General features: G+C 33.3%; 1 protein-coding gene across 1 annotated transcript in view; it reads right to left on the bottom strand.

Annotated features, from left to right (window-relative positions):
* The window catches only part of LRP1B (LDL receptor related protein 1B), a 1,792,671-nt gene that overhangs the window by 249,946 nt on the left and 1,524,253 nt on the right, over positions 1 to 18,472 (bottom strand). The window contains exons 56-58 of the mRNA XM_036023545.1: positions 13,432 to 13,615; positions 9,210 to 9,295; positions 1,696 to 1,818 (exon numbers count right to left, since the gene is read on the bottom strand). Of these exons, the coding sequence (XP_035879438.1) occupies positions 1,696 to 1,818; positions 9,210 to 9,295; positions 13,432 to 13,615 (393 nt within the window). The remainder of the gene's footprint in view (positions 1 to 1,695; positions 1,819 to 9,209; positions 9,296 to 13,431; positions 13,616 to 18,472) is intronic.

Below are 18,472 nucleotides of genomic sequence, written 5' to 3'. Positions count from 1 at the left end.
CAAAAATTCTGTTACACATAAACACACACACACATGCACATACACACACCAAGAATTACTAACATTCATCTTTAACAGGTTCTAGGGGACATATCAATAGCATTTACCACTCCCCAAACTGCATTTGCCCTAAATGATCAACTACAGGATAGAAAAACATACAAGTGAGAATCTAACCTAACGAAAAGGAAATAAAAATATTCTCATGCAACTATGCGCTCAATTCTAACTCATGCCAATATCAACTACAATAAGGATATAGGTTTTTTATGTACAAATGTTATACATATAAATTAATTCAAATGTCTTGATCTATATGACTGCTATTTCTGAGTTCTCAGTGCTTAGAGAACTGTATGAAAAAAGTAACTGAAACTTGGGGCTGTATAGAAGATAATAATAATGTGGCTAGAGACAAAAAATACTAATAGAATTTTATAGTTATCTCCCCCTCAAACTGTAAATAGTAAGGATATACATAAAGGGACAACATGAACATTTTCAGCAATTAATGTTAATCTGCTATACTGAATTGCACAACATCTTTTCTTCTCCCAAATTAAATTTGGAAAATTGTCATGTTTGAAAATTGTCATGTTTGACAATTTTAATGAAAATCAGTGAATTAGTAATCCCAAAGGAAGAAAGATATATTCTATAACCCTATGTTATGACATATTTTAAAGTAATAATGAATCAGTATTGGCAAGGCAGTAGGGAATTAATGTCCTTAAAAATATTAAAGCATCCTCAAAAACATAAAGATAACCAAAAATTTAAATGTCTTTTAGTAATATATGATCAAGTTTGAGTAATGTAACTTTTGCAGTTTTTATATGAATTGCCAAAGAACTGAACAATATAACAAAAAATATGTACCTTGTTGTTCTATATCATATCCTGATATTTCATATTAAACATCACTAAGTTCAGTTGTTCTGCATTATCAGAACCCAACCTACTGGTGGTTTTGGCATTGTATATACACATTTCAAGATAATTAATATTTTCAATATTGTTCGCTTCTAACAAAAATGGCTGTATGATAGAATTAATGGCTAGAAAGAGTTTAAGCAATTAATAGGATTAACTACTTGAATTTAAACTTCTTCATAATAATTTTTTTCTGTATGTAGACAGTGCAGATAATTTTATTTTGAAACTTCAGATAACACAGAAATGGTGCCAAGATCTCATATCTAGAAAGTGACATGTCTTTAATTCTGATACTGTTTAATCAGAACATTCATAATATTTTATAAATACATTCAATTGCTTCCATTTATATTATATTAATTTAATAGTGCTATGATTTTAATCTATAATTTAATAATTAATTTTTTCAATGACAAATTCTCAGACTCAGCTTTTTCTCTTACACAAATTAACAATTGAGTCTGAGGCACTCATTCAAGTTGAAAGCATCTCTCACATAGTCTAGGGGTGTGAATAAGGATCCACATGTTACCTACTCAATTTGATTTTTACCTTATTTCAAAAAACATTATAATGATATATAAGGATGACAGTTAATACTTCATATTTAAAATATGTATTAATTTACATTATAAAATGTGAAATTCAAACCAACCTAATACATTCTGAGTTGTACCATTACTATCAAATAACATTTACTATTTAATTCAACCACACTAATAAAATATCTAATAATCCCATCATTGGAATATCACTTACCTTAATATCGCTACCATTTAAATACATTCTATTTATGCGGCTGCCATTGGGTCGGCTGGAATCAATCCAATAGATAAATTCTTCTCTGTAATCAAAGTCTATAGCGATAACATTGTTTAACCCCTGAAAATAAAAAGAATTGGTCTGAATAATAGTTAACAGAAATTATTTTTAAATACTTTAGGAGTTTATAAGAGTCAGTATCTCACTTTGTATATAATATTTATTACAATAAATAGAATTTGAGATCACATCTTTTTAAAAGGCATCAGATGTTTACATTCTTCCTCCACCGTATACTTAAGATGTTGAATAATTTATTTGAAAATATTTTCTAATCAGGTGACAACAATTTAGTAATGTTTATAGTTAATGCTTTAAGTATATAGCAAATGAGAGGAATAAACATATAAAAACCCTAGCTTTGGGAGAGGTAAAGTAAACTAGTCTCATTTTAGGTTAATATTAAATATAAATTTGATGCCATTGTTATCTGTTCTGTAGAGTAACCAGAAAAGATCACATGTCTTAATTGGAAAAATCTCTGATGATTTATGATGATCCCTAGAGAGCCATATGATTAAAATCAGAAAAAATGGTTTAGAAATTTTATTTTTCCTTTAAACCTTTTGTTTCAACAAGATAAATAGGCTTTTTTAAAAAAAAATCTTTCATTCTTCCAGTGGCCCCTTAGGTAATACAGAGCCACATTAGAATTTAAAAATTATAACCTTAGGAGAGCATTTGACCAAAAAGGAACCGGAAAGTCAATATCTTTTTATTCCACATGGTAGAAATATGAGGAAAAGCCTCACTTCAGAATGGTTATGTATTTTTTAGCAGGTAACAAAAATGAACATGAATTCAGCTGACTGGTTTCTGAGTATTACAGCTCTTTGGTTTAGGAATTCTGTTACTTGACTGATTTTGTCTGAGTGTTGTACAAAAGTATCTGGCAATCTTCTTAGATGTTGGATTGTTCAGATGATTGCTGAGGGATTAGTTTAATTCTGAGCTATTCTTAGGGCTTATAGATTTACTACCCCAATGGATTAATAAAGCTTGGAATAGAATTTCAGTTGTGCTAACTCATTTTAAGGCGTGAATAGTTTATTAATATGTAAATTTGTATGGATTCAAAATTAACTTGATGTGGCAGACACTTGGCAAAGCCCCAAAATATTTTTGCTATATCTTTATATCTGATGTAAGCTTGCTTATATCAATATTCACCCTAAAGTTGTAGTTAAGTTGTTTTAGGAGTCATTTATTAGTAGTTTTGGTCCTATAGTTAAGAATTAACATCTTTAGGGAGACAGGGTCTCTCATTTGCTTTCCTTTGGTTTGAGGAAGGAGGGATAAGAAGGATGGTGTTTACTATATGGGACTTGTTTCCATATGCATTCTCAAAATTTAGAATGTAATAATAATAATAATAATGCTGCTTTAGATTTACACAGTGCTTTGTGAAAGTTAGGCCAAGGGTAAATTATTGCTGTTCAGGTTTTATGCCTTTCCAACTATCTCCAAGAGTAAGGTTAGCCTATGTATAGAAGCAATTTAGAGAAGGTTCTGGCAAATACTGATTTTTTCTTCTCTTAACAGGACTATATTCTAGTAGTGATGGGGTTAAAATAGGTTCATATCATATGTTTCTATTTGGCTTAGCATGAGCAATCTCCTTTTCTTCAGCTCTGGATGGTAAAGACAACCAGAAATAGGCTAACACCACAGAATTGCATGCCATTGGTCATAAGCAAGAGACACAAGGAAGTAAACATGACTCTGTAAATTCCTCATATGACCAGATAAATAAATGCAAATATACTTCTTATTGAAATTACCAATCAAAATAGTGACTATAAATGTTAAAAAACCCTTCAATTAATATCCAGTCACAATTTCAAAAGATTCACTAAAAATAAATATTCACAAGCTAAAAACTGGAGGACTCCTTAATTAAATGCACTTAAGTGTACACATCTAGAAAGTTACCTTGGCAGAGTCAATCGAGGTTCTAAAGTATATATTGAACATATTTCAAGGTCTATAGAAAATTTAAGAAATTCATTACAATAGTAGTATACAAGATTTTTTTTTGCATTCAAATGTTGCTTTTTTTTTTACCAGATAGAATAAATGAGTTAAGTTTCTGTGATGGGCTTGCAATTCACATGGAGAGAGATAAATTGGAGATTTATAGAGAAAAGGCAGAAAGAAACTCATCTATAACTTTTTATTTATTTATTTTTGGGGACAAGGGAACAGAGGGAAAAAGAGAGGGAGAAAATTATCAATGTGTGGTTGTTTCTCATGTGGTTGCTACTGGGGACCTGGCCCACAACCCAGGCAAGTGCCCTGACTGGGAATCAAACTGGCAACCCTTTGGTTCATAGGCTGCACTCAATTTACTGAGCTACACCAGCCAGGGTTTAAACTTGTCTACAACTTTAGCAGAAATTACCCATGATCCCCAGTTATAGCAAAATTATTCCCCTTTCTTTACAATAATCAATTTCTATAATACAAATCCAATTCCAAATTTAGCATATCCACTCTAATAAATTAAAGCTGCAAAAAGAGAAATTGAAACTCTGAATTCTTACATATACCATATATTTAACCAAACCTGTCATTTTCTACAGTTTACCATTAATTCATACAGAAAACATTGCAAAGCTCTCTTTGTAGAATCATAAGCAAGGGGCATTGAAATAGGGATGGGTGTGGTCAAAATAATGTCTAAAAATGACTCATCTCACTGGTTTCATGGCTGAAAATGGGTTTCATCACAATCCGTTTGCTTCTTTCATTTCTGTAGCTGAATATATATATACCCTTTAGTTCAAATGATTAATTTAGCAAATTGTGTTTTGTTTCTCTGTATAATTTTACTGGAATAAAAGGCACTGTTAGTATTGAACTGATAACCTATTGGACAACTACTTGATTAATTTTTACTCTATAATCCATGTTATTAAAGTACATCTTCTAAATGTAGTATAAGAATTTAATTTATAGCTGCCCCAACAATAACTATGTTTTAAACTATAGAAGTTAAAAACATTCTACCTGTTTTTATAATTTTAGGCTACAAAACTTCTTGAGAATGTTACTGATGATAACGGAGAATAAAACTTAAAACGTTAAGGTAAATCTTTCTTCCTGGTTACCTATACAAAACATTCCCAAATATTTAAGGCAACGGTGTTGCTGTCTTTTCATTTATTTTGACTGAGAGAAAATGTGGAGAGATAATTACTTTTGTTTTCTACCTCATTTTGTGTAATTATACAAAATTTCTATTGCCTAAAACTTAAATACAGGGTCCTATAGAAGTAAGGCCTGCTTGGGTGTGGTTGGTGGGGTAATAATATGGCTGTAATGATTTATAGTTTTAATTTGAACATTTCACCTAAAATATTATATGATGTGCTTGAGTGTGATATTGTTATGTTGTAGAATTATATGCTTATGATTTTGTAATAAAAGTTTGTAGCAAAAAGGGTCATTATTTGAGCTGGACCCTGTATTTTTACAATGTGATGACAGAGTTATGGTTAAAAACATGGTCCCTGACAAAAATGATCTATTTCAAACTGTCTGCACTCAAAACTGGCAGTAAGACTTACCTTTAGTTTTTAGGTTTCTATTTCCTTACTCAGTGGTCACCATTAACAGATGATTTCCAAAACCATAGGTGTTCAGAGTCCTCATGAGCTTCCTTGTCTTCCTCATTCCCTCTTTAGTTTTGTAAACACTACACTAAGAAAGTGATCTGAAATTCATCCTCACTTAGGTACTGGTGACTGGCAGTATTTTAAAATTATTCCACCAGGAAAAAAGTGCTACCCAAAAGTGGTTTGGTTATATAAAACAGACTTAAATGATGCATAGAGGAAAAGAATCATTTTGCTCCATTAAGAACAATCTTTGATAACATATTAGCTATAAACGACAACAAAGATATCAAAAGAAATGTCCTAAGCCACGGAGTTGGAAAATGAAAGCAAGGAGTGCTGTTGAAATTCTGTTATGGTTCTTTCCATGAAGTGTTGCTACATTAGTTACATTTGTGGTTCAGCTGTGCTTTTGGATAGGATCTTTTTTTTTTCTTTTCTTTTTTTTTTTATTTTAATCATTGTTCATATACAGTTTTCTCCTTTTTACTCCCAATCCAGTCCCCCCTCCCACCCTCCCCACTTCCCTCCCATTACCACCCTCCCCTTAGCTTATGACCATGTGTCCTTTAAGTTTGTTCCTGTGAACCCTTCCCACTGTCCCCTTAAATTCCCTCTTCTCTCCCCTCCGGTCACTGTCAGCCTGTCCTCTATTTCAGTGACTTTGGTTATATTTTGCTTGTTTCTTTGTTTTGTTATTTAGGTTCCTGTTAAAGGTGAGATTATATGGTATTTGTCTTTCACTGACTGGCTTGTTTCGCTAAGCATAATGTTTTCCAGCTCCATCCACACTGTTGCAAAGGGTAGGAGCTCCTTCTTTCTTTCTGCTGCATAGAATTCCATTGTGTAAATGTACCATAGTTTTCTGATCCATTCATTTACTGATGGGCATCTTGGTTGCTTCCAGCATCTAGCTATTGTAAATTGTGCTGCTATGAACATCTTAAAGAGAGAACTTTCTAAGACAGCACAGTCTGAAAAAGAGAATGCTGAAAACACACACACATGTGACAACATTGATAGATTTGAGAATACCATGCTAAGTGGGATAAGTCAGAAAAAGGCATGAACCATATGATTTCACTCATATATGGAATATAAAACTAAAAGTAACAAATGAACAAACAAGAAAAACAAACAAAAACTCATAGACACAGACAACAGTGTGATGGTTACAGAGGGAAAGTGGTGGAGGGGTAGTAAAGAGTAAAGTGGGTCAAGTCCATGTTGATGAAAGAATATTTGATTTGGGGCTGTGGGCACTCAAAGCAATACACAGGTCTCATATCATATAATTGTATACTGGAAACATATGTGTTTTAATTAACCAATGTAACCCAACCAGTTTAATTTAAAAATAAATTTGGCCATGGTCCATGGTCAGGCAGCTCAGTTGCTTAACGTGTTTTCCTGATAAGCCTGATAAGGCTGGGTTTGATTCTCAGTCAGAGCACATACAAGAATCAACCAATGGATGCATAATAAGTGGAACAACAAAATCGATATTAGTCTCTCTCTCTCTCTCAAATCAGTCAATAAAAAATAATTAATTAGAATTATTTAAAGTCAAATAAATAAGCATACATGTATAGTAATAAACAATATAGTAATGAAAAAAATAAACACGTCTCTTTTCCAGAGATTATACAAGGAAATCAATGAATGGTACACTTAACTTGGAATGTATAGAGAGGCCATAGAGATTTACTTCAAGAGAATAACAATTTTAAATATTTTGTATTTTTGCTGTAAGCTTAAAATTAGACTGCATAGAAAAAATAATTCCATTAAGGTAAATGATGTAGAAAATGACTGGCCAGTCAAAACTTTTCCATTTAAAGCAGTTATTTACATACTTTTGAACTTTTTCCCTAGAAATATTCATCTCTTAAACAGTAGCCTGACTCTTATAATTGAATAAATTTCTGTTTAGTTTTTATGAAAACATGAAAATATTTTATATTTTATTCAATCTCCTAAGGGCTTAGAATTAGAAAGCGAGGCTGTGTAGTTCAGTGGACGTTGGTGGCTACTCCAAACTCAAGAGCAAGAGACATCTGTGAATAAGAGGGATGCATGTGGCAAGCACGTGGCAAGTTTGAGTCTCTGAGGATTTAGAAAGCATGGGCTCTATATCAAAGCAGCAGCTGCTAAACAGTTTGGATTGTGGCCATTCAGATATGTGATCTCAGCACTGAGACACTTTCCTTTTTCTTTTTTTCTGGGTAGCTAGAAATCTGGATCTTCATATGAAATTTTTATTTCCAATTTGCAACTTACAGGAAAGCTGGAAAATTCCAACTCTGTTATAAAGAGTCAATATTATACTTGCTAATGAATGTTCACACTTAGAATAAGACTAAGTCTCGAACCAAAATGAATGAAATTCTAATAGCAATAAAGAAATCCATCAGTGTGGTGGAAAAATAATTTTAATTAAGTATTTTTTTGTGTTGCTGAAAAATTGACACAGGAATGGCTTTCTTTGTCCATGCCTAATTCTGGCATAAATATAACAACAAGAAAAATCCTTATTTTTGGCATACTTATTCTAGATGGTGCTTTCACATATGCATGTCATTATTATTCAGTTTGGGGCCAAGAGAAATTTGTTGCAGAACAGATACAAACTAAATAATTCCAAAGAAGCTATTGCTTCTGACAACTAAAAATACAGGGTCCAGCAGAAGTAAGACCTACTTGAGTGTGGATGGTAGGGTAATAATATAGATGTAATAATGTATAGTTTTAATTTGAATATTTCACATAAAATGTCATATAGTGTGCTTGAGTGTGATATTCATGTTATAGAATTACACATGTATGATTTTGTAAAAGAGTTAGTAATAAAAGGGGACATTATTTGTACCATACTCTGTATGCTATAACTAACTGCATGTGATGTCTCTAGTCTACATAGTAGTCATTCTAGTTTTAATTATTTGATTTTATGCTATCCACTGCAAAGTAGAAGGGAAAAAAGTTGAGGTGAGTAAGTGATAGCTTTGCATTTTGTCATAACATGGAAATTATATCTTTTCATATCAAATAACATATATAAATGGACTGTGACAATAGAATTCAAACATATAAACAGAAGCCCAGGTTCTCTTGGGTCTTGGGATGGGTTATGAAATAAAAAGGATAAGACTGAAAATATGTGCTTCATAACATTTAACTAAGTGATAATCATACTTTTGCTCCTGTGTTTATTCCAAATTTTAAAGGCTGGATATCATCAATCTTGTTTTATTTATTTCTGAGTTCTATGATTGGAAACTTGAATTCTGTAAAATGTATTTATTTTTAAATCACAGAGGCATAGATACATGGAACAGACTGACAATTCTCAGAGGGGTGGGGATGGGGGGACTGGAAAAGATTAGCCAAATAACATGCATATATGCATAGCCCATGGACACAGACAATAATGCAGTGAAGGCCAAGTTGCAGTGGGGGCTGGGTAGAGGGGAGCAAAGTGTGGGGCATCTGTAATAGTGTGAACAATAAAAAAACACAAGGGAGAAAATCACATTTGGCTAGTGCACAAAGTGTCTTAAAAAAGAATTTTATGCTTTCTCTGTTCTAGCTACTCTTTCCTTTACATTAAGGATACCTTTCATCTTTTATCTTTGTGATATGACAATTTCAGAGTATCACTTGGACAGTTCAAGCAAAATAAAATATTTGGTAATCTCATATACATACATACATACATACATGTATTTACAAATAGTGTTTCATAAATTCTAATTGTGAGATATTTCTGTGGCTCTAATACAAATCTGAAGCACTCACAATTAATATAATGAAATCATTGTGGGAATCTCATACCTGTTTTAAAAGGGTGTAGTTGGAACCATCTGTGCTAATTTTTCTTATCTCATGATGATCAGCAAGAATTAGAAAAGGTTCTTCATCTAAGTACCAAGATAAAAACATATTAGACATTTTGTGTACATGGTTTTCAACTCTGGTTAGTTTCTGTTTTGCTCCTGAAGCATTATAAATTCAAATACAGTGCCTCTAGTAGATTAATATGTAAAAGATTCACACTAAGCACTTCACTTGATAATAAGATGAAAAGTCAGCAAATACCCAGACAGTACAGAAAATCAAGATAATTATAAATGCCAACTTTCTATTTCCCTCAACTCCCTTGAATATTAAATTATCTATTTTTTGAAATTATTAGAAATACCTGCTATTATAATCTGATTTTCTAATGAACTTTTAACAAAAGGATAAGCTACCCGAATTTTAGAAACTTAAAGTATAGTTAAACTTTCATACAATCAAACATTCCTTTCTTGATAATCAAGTAACCTACCTTAGGTTCTCAGAATAACTTTGGAGTAAACCAAGAGTTTCATTGCCCACCTGTACATTTTTCATGTCTCTAAGGACTTCTCCTAAATAATTTATAAAGTACAGGATCAATAGCCTTTGATTATTAATTTTACCTTCCCTTATGAATCTTATTTTTTTTAAATCTTTTAATAGTCTATATTTCCTTCTCATTGTTTATCAAAAATGTTTTAGTGTCTCATTTGTCCTAGAATTTAGGAAAGATAATAATAAGAACCTGATCATGCACCATATATATGAAGATTCTCTAAACCTTTAGATTGGTTTCTTTATCAGTGTTTATTAAGAAACAAAACAATTTCTTAAGCAAAAGATATTCAGAAAGTTTTGTATAGTATGTTTATTTGACTTTGTGTCAGAATGAAGTCAATATGATGACATTCTAGATCAATTCAATAAAAATTTGTTCAAATTCTTTCAAACAGCTCTGTTACTAAGATAAATTGATATACATACTTAGTTGTCCAGTAAACAAATTTAATGTCAGCAGAAAAATAGAAATGAAAATAATAAAAGGTAGTCATTTTGTGTAATTTAATGTAAATTATATTGTAAAGCCCTAATTGTTATAGAGATTTTGTCCTTTTTAATTTATGTTAAAAATTATTACTTCCCTCCTTTATCATTTAATTTCATAATAAACATATACTGCATGCTTTGTCAGGGACTAGGAACATATGTCACACCTAGTAGACATTCCTTTCCATCAGTGATGGCAGTGCCCTCGTCATCCCAGTCTTTCAGTTGAGACTAAACTGATACTCAGAACTCTATTCAACAGAGTCAGCTCTCAAGTTGATACCTATTCATCCCTGTCAATATAGTTCTACATTTATAAATATGAAATCAATAAGTTGTATTCTACATCACTATTTAAGCACTTCTATTCCTTACAACATAAGTGTAGGGATTTAAACCATAAAACTCTTAGAGGAAAACGTAGGAAAAATAACTCCTTGATAGACATCTTGGTAACAATATTTAGGTATGAGACTAAACATACAAGTAATAAAGGCAAAAACGAGTAAATGGGACTAGGTCAAACCAAAAAACCTTCTGCACAGCAAAAGAAACAATTAATGTAATAAATGGCATCCTATAGAAGAAGAGAAAATATTTGTACATTATGTCCAATAAAGGGTTAATATCCAAATCCAAAATATGTAAAGAACTCCTAAAACTTAATTACAAAATTTTCAGTAAAAAATTAGAGGAAATGAGTATACATTTTATTTCAAAGAAGACATACAAATGGCCAAAGATACATGAAAAGGCACACAAAAGTTCTAGTCATTAGGAAATGCAAATCAAAACCACAATGTTAGAATGGCTATCAAAATGACTGAAGATATCAAGTATTAGCAAGGATGTGAAGAAAAGAGAACCCTTGTGCATTGCTGGCAGAAATATAAATTGATGCAGTCACTGTGGAAAACAACATGGGATTCCTCAAAAAGTTAAAAATAGAACTACCATATGTTCTAGCAATCTCACTTTTTGGTATATGTCCAAAAGAAATAAAAATAGGGTATCAAAGATACATCTGCATTCCTGGTTATTACAGCATTATAGACCATAGCAAAGATATGGAAACAACCTAAGTGTCTGTCAATGAATAAATGGATAATAAATAGGCCATATATATTCATATATATATAACCGTATATATAACATTATATATATAGCTATATATACCCACATAGCTCTCTACATGTATACATATATATGTAGTTTTATATATATGCACATATATAACTATATATAGTTATATATATAACTATAGGTGTGTACATATATATACCTATAGTGTGCATATATATACCTATATACCTATACCTATAGTTATAACTATATATATATATATATATATATATATAACTATTATATATAACATTAAGCCATGAGAAAGAATAAAACCCTGCCATGAGAAAGAATAAACCCTGCCATTTTGCAAGAACATAAATGGTTTTTGAGGACATCATGCTAAGTGAAATAAGTCAGATAAAGAAAGACAAATATTTTATGATTGCTTTGACAAATGATTTGAAAGTATTGCTTATCAAATACTCTATGATATCCCTCTGAAACAGAGAGTAGAGTGCTGGTCACCAGTGTCTGAGGGGTGGGGGAAATAGGGAGATGCTGACAAAAGAGTACAAAGTACCATTTATAAAAGAATAATTTCTGGACCACTAATACACAAAGTTGTGATTATAGAAAACAATACAGTAATATAAACTTGAAAGTTACCAAGAAAGTAAATCTCAAATGTTCTCACCATAAAAAGAAATGGTAATTATATGAAGTGATAGAGATTTTAACTAACACTATGGTGATAATCATATAGCAAATATGTAAGTGTAGCAAATCAAATCATTGTACAAATAAATGTTACAAAATGTTATATGTCAACTATATCTCAGTACAATTGGAAAAATTATAGCCTCTTTTTCAGGAAATTTTATGCTTCAGAAACACTGAAGTATAATAGTTTTAGATTAAAACTATTATTTGTTTCTAATTATTATTGTTAATGCGAAGTAAACACAGCATGGATATATGGTATTACAAGGCCCTAACTGCAATCATTAGCATTTGTCTCCTGTGTATAATGCTGTATGAAAAGTTTATAGTAGTGGAAACTGACTGGTTTGTAGATTTTATGTCTTCTTATTCTTGTCCAAGTCACTGAATGCATGATATAGCAAATAGTGAACTGCCAAAAGCAGATAATGTGGCAAATAAAACAATGGGTTCCGAATAACACACAATTTCAGGAATGAATATTCCAAAATTAAGGAAAAGTAAAATAAAATTGAATGTAGTTATTTTTTATAAGGTGCAAACTTTAACTAATTTTTATGTTCCTATGTTGGGCATTTATTTCATGAAAGCAGATAAGAAAACATCTAATGTGTTAAATGTTAGCAACATGCATCTATAAAAGAAACTGGCAGTGATATTTGATTCATTACCCTCGAAAGCAAAGCAAGGAGGGCAGAGATACCTTATGTACCATTTTTTGCCTGTTTTAATAGTCATTATTTTATATTGCTTTGTACTATTTTAATATGTGTGATACTTTTCTGTAATAAATTACAATATTTTTTTAAATTATGGGTCATGTTTTATTCAATTTTCTAATTTACAAACAATCACACTATTGGGAACAAACAGAAGTTCAATATTTGCTGAATCACTGGAAGAATTCAAATGTTCTTATACAGCTGATTTATTGTTATTATCATTATTATCATTGTTATCATTGATCAGTTGTTCTCCACATGTATGAGGGTGTGTGTATAGGGAATAAGGAAAACTATTAGAACACTGTCACCACAGGCTGTTTAACAGTTTAGACCAAGCCTCTCTTAAAAACCTGTGATTTAGCACAAGGCAATACTAGTGATAGTTCTTGTTACTTGTGAGCATTATCAAAATCTTTTTTAAAAGCATAACAAAAAACACTTAATAATTTACAAGGCCATAATGCAATATTATTACAAACAGAGCAGTTTATAGACAATATACAAAATCAGAAGGACAGATTTCCACATCAAGGTAAGTAGAGAAGAATGTTGATTTCTAAGATATAGCAAGAAGGAATAAATTCAATAAAAATGGCTAGAAAATGCAGGATCCATACATGTAACTGAAGTTGAATCTGTGGACAAGTTCAAATCCATACCTGAAAGTGATTTGCAGCCATTTGGGTTACCAGGTTGTACTTCATACCCATCTGTACAGAGGCACTTGTAGGTCCCATATGTATTAATGCATTGCTGGCTACATGGAAAACCTGTAGAGCATTCATCAATGTCTACACATGTTTTACCATCATCTTTCAGTTGGAATCCAGGCCAGCATTTACACTGCAGAACAAAAATAAAACATAATCAATTCATAAAATTGTCAGTCTTTTCCTATTGAGTATCCCTTTAGAATAATTCAACCAATAATAGGTAACGACAAGTCTTTCTGTCACCCAGCAATTAACCTGTAATAAAAAATTACAAATATAAAGTGAATTTAAGGTTAAAAAAGTCTCCAAAATATCTTCATTTGATCATCTGAGTTAGAGAAGATCACAAAAGATAATTGATACCACCATAGTCATGTGGCTAGAGAATGGCAAAGAAAACAAAACTAAGCTGTAAACTTTTATTCTGTTTCTATTTCATTATATTGTCTTTTGTGGAAGGCTTTAACAATCATAAGAATTAAACCTTATGTGGAGCTGTGAAGATTACTAACAGTAACACATGCTATTTTATTAGAGCCTTATGCAAATCTATGATGTAGGCATTATTATCTTTAGGGAACTGATGAGAACCCTAAAGGCACAAAGATGAAGTTGCCTAGATAAACACAGGAGGAGAGTTCTATAACCTGAAACATTACTGTTGTCTGGAGAAATATCAAAATAATGTCCCCATCATTATTAAGTCAGTTTGCATTATTACATATTTTCTTTGGGGACTTCAGGTCAAGATGGCAACATAGGTAAACACACAATCACATCAAAATTACAACTAAAGTATAGAACAACCATCACTCAGAACTGTCAGAAATTGAGTTGAATGGAACCCTCAAAACTATGGAACTAAAGAAACCACGTCCATCCAGACTGGTAGAAGGGGCAGATGGGCTGGTCCCACATCCATGTGTGGTGGATAAAAATTCAAGAGGGATATCTGAGGAGCAAGCAGTCCCAACCCCACACCAGGCTCTCCAGCCCCAAATTCCAGTGACAGGAATATAAGTCCCCATAACTTCTGGCTGCAGAAACCAGTGGGTATTGAGTCAGCAAAGAAACCTCTGGTGTCCCAAGCAGTTCTTCTTAAAGAACCCATACACAGACTGTTTCAGACTCATTCCCTCCAAGCTTCAGCATGGGGTAGAAGCTTGAAAGGCACTAGTGGAATACAGCGAGAAAATGAAATTTCTGGCATCAAAGCGAGAGCTGGGGGATGGCTTTTCCCCACATAGAAAGGTGGGCAGAAGCCACTGTCCCTTTTCTGAACCCTCCCCACAGAGAGCCAGAGCCAGCAAGGGGGTACCATACCTGAGACTCCATCAACCTTGCTAACACTGTTTGCACTACCCTGGAGATCCCTAGAAATTCGGTCCCACTCAAATCATAGGCCCACTAAAGCTGCTTTTCCATATGAATAGCTGGTCTTGGTTCATGCTTCACAACTTCCTAGATCCTCTCAAACAAGTGACAGATAGCTTCAGCAAGCACTCAGCCCCATGTACCTCTTGTTAAGCAGCCCCAGGCCTGGGGCCAGCAGCAACTAGCCTATGTTCATAGCTTGGCTTCACCTGGGCATCTCCACACCCGGCACAAGTAGCAGCCATCTAAGATTGCTTTATAGCTCAGGCAAGGTGGCCTCAGTCAGACACATGTGGAGGATGACCTTGGTTTGTACCACTTGGGAAACCCCAGAGCCTTTGCACCCTGTGGACAGCTTTGGTCAACATGAAAGCACCACCACCCTACCCCCACAAAACTGATCCTCCACAGAAGACAGTGGTTGATAGTCAGTGGTCACAGACCTTGCAGCTGACTGGCCTGGATAAATCCCTCCCATTGACCTGCCAAGAGCAATCAAGACTCAATTACAAGAGGAGAGTGTACTCAGTCTACATGAAAGATACACCTGGAGTACCCAGCTTGGGTGGTGGGGAAGACTTGCTATTGGCCCTAACAGATACCTACTGTATTAGGACATATTACCAAGGCAGGGACTCATAGAAGCTCTACCTAATACATATAAACAAACACAGGGAAGCTGTGAGAGAACAAATGGAAGAACAGATTAAAACTCCAGGAAAAGAACTAAACAAAATGGGGATAAAGCAATCAGATGCAGAGCTCAAAACACTGATTATAAGGATGTTCAAGCAACTTAGTGAGGACTCCACCAGCATAAAGAGATCCAGTTAGAAACAAAAATACATTAATTGAAATAAAGAACAATTTACAGGGAAACGACAGTAGATTGGGTGAAGCTGCCAATCAAAGCAATTATTTGGAACATAAGGAAACAAAAAACAACTGATGAGAACAGGAAAAATGAATTAAAAAATGATGATAGTATAAGCACCTTTGGGACAACTTCAAGCATTACAACATTTGCATCATAAGGGTGTCAGAAGGAGAAGATGAAGAGCAAAATATGGAAAATGTATTTGAAAAAGTAATGAAAGAAAATTTCTCTAATTTGTTCAAGGGAATAGACATGCAAGTCCAGGAAGCACAGAGGGTTCCAAACAAAACAGAGGCAAAGAAGCCTACACCAACATACATCATAATCACGAAGTGTCATGAAAACCACTCCATGAAGATCTACAGCCAAGATTGCTCTATCCAGCAAAGCAATCATTTAGAATGGAAAGGAAGATGATCTTCCCAGGCAAGAAAAAACTAAAGGAATTCATCATCACCAAACCATTATTATATAAAATGTTAGAGGGACTTATTTAAGAAAAAGAGGATCAAAATTATGAACAATAAAATGTCAATAAGTATCTATCAACACTTGAATCCAAAACTAAATTAAGCAAACAAGAAGAACAATTTGATTTTTCACAAATGGGAATGGGGTATGGGGGAATGAGTGAAGAAGTGAGGAGATTAAGAATTGCAACTAGGCAGTTACAGAATAGCCGTGGGGATGTAAAGTACAGTAAGGAAACAGAGTGCCCAAAGAACCTAAGCATGACCCATGGACATTAACAATGGTGTAGGGATTGTCTGAGGGAGTAGGGTGTGCTGTGTGGAGGGAGGCAGAGGGTGAAAACTGGGGCAACTGTCAAGCATAATCAATAAAACATAATTTAAAAAAATCTTGCCCTGGCCAGTGTGGCTCAGTGGGTTGAGCTCCAGCCTGAGAACCAAAGGGTCACTGGTTCAATTCCCAGTCTAGGGTATACACTTTGGTTGCAGGCTAGGTCCCCAGTAGAGGGTGTGCAAGAGGCAACCACACATTGATGTTTCTCTCCCTCTCTCTTTCCTTACCTCCCTCTCTCTAAAAATAAATAAACTCTTTTTAAAAATCTTTTCTTCAACATCTCTATCATGATTTGTATGAACCTCTGTTGATGATGTTCAATATTTACTAACTGGCATGTCAATTCTGAGTAAAATGTTATACCATATGTGTCTTTGAATTCATGGAAATAATAAGGCACTGTGATTTGTCATTGTCTTTCAGTGCCCTATTCAGTCCTTGCCAAGAAGCATATGAGCATTGTAATTACACAAAATAAAACTATAATTGGCCAGATGATTGTGATCAGATTAACCTTTAACAAGATTATTTAGTGGCCTCTGAATAAATGAATTTTTTCTATTGAGTAGGACAGTGAATTAAAAAATAGATCTAAGTTGTTAAGAGTAAATAGTATTTAAGACTTAGCCATAGTAAACATTTCATAATCTAGTTCACTTATCTGAGGGCAAAAGTAATGGAAGAGCTTTATATCTATTAGGAAAAATATAGGAGATACATATATACATATTATTAAACAGTTGATTGAGGGGTACAATTCTTTGAAGTACAAATGGCATTTATTACTTGGAGGGGAGACATCAACTTTACCTGAAATTATTCAGAATAAATACCTTTCCTTAAGTCCTTTCACAGTAACTAAATCACTTTAAGTTCTTAGCACTATCTTTTTTATAAATTATATTTTGTTGATTATACTATTTCAGTTGTCCCAATTTTTTCCCTTTGACCCCTCTACCTGGTACCCCTGTCCCCTTCCGCAATCTCCCCTTAGTTCATGTCCTTGGGTCATGTGTGTAAGTTATTTGGCTTCTCCATTTTCTATACTACTCTTAACATCCCTCTGTCTATTTTGTTACTACCAATTGTGCTTCTTAATCCCTGTACTTTTTCCCCTACACCCTCCCTTATCCAGCCCAGCTGATAAGCCTCCAAATGATCTCCATATCTATGACCCTGTTCCTGTTCTGGTTGTTTCCATCATTTTTTATTTACAATTTTTTCAGATTCAGTTGCTGATAGTTGTGAATTTGTTGCTTTTTTTCATGATTATGGTTTTGATGTTTTTCTTAAATAAATCCCTTTAACATTTTGTGTAATAATGGCATGGTGATGACTCTTTTAGCTTTACTTTGTCAGGAAAGCACTTTATCTTCCCTTCCATTCTAAATGATAGCTTTGCTGGATAGAGTAATCTAGGTTGTAGGTACTTGTGTTTCATCACTTTGAATACTTCTTGCCAGTCCCTTCTTGCCTTCAAAGTTTCTTTTGAGAAATCAGCTGACAGTCTTAAGGGAACTCCTTTTCAGTTAATTCTCTGAATTTCTCTTGCTGCTTCTCATATTTTGTATTTATCTTTAACCTTTATCATTTTAATTATGATGTGTCTTGGTGTGTTCCTCTTTGGATCCAAATTGTTTGGGACTCTCTGTGCTTCCTGGATTTGTATGTCTGTTTCCTTCACCAAATTAGAGAAGTTTTCTGTCATTATTTTTTTCAAATAAGTTTTCAATTTCTTGCTCTTGCTTTTCTCATTCTGGCACCCGTATCATTCAGATATTGGCATGTTTAAAGTTGTCCCAGAGGTTCCTAAGCCTATCCTCATTTTTTAACCCCCCCTCCCCATTCTGATTGAATACTTTTTCCTTCCTGGTGTCCCAAAACATTGATTTGATTTTTATCTTCATTCTCTCCAATGGTTGACTCCCTGTA

This window comes from Phyllostomus discolor, chromosome 4, assembly GCF_004126475.2.
Source record: "Phyllostomus discolor isolate MPI-MPIP mPhyDis1 chromosome 4, mPhyDis1.pri.v3, whole genome shotgun sequence".
Taxonomy (NCBI): domain Eukaryota; kingdom Metazoa; phylum Chordata; class Mammalia; order Chiroptera; family Phyllostomidae; genus Phyllostomus; species Phyllostomus discolor.
Note: the sequence above shows the minus strand (reverse complement) of the source record. Positions and strands in the feature narration are given on the sequence as shown.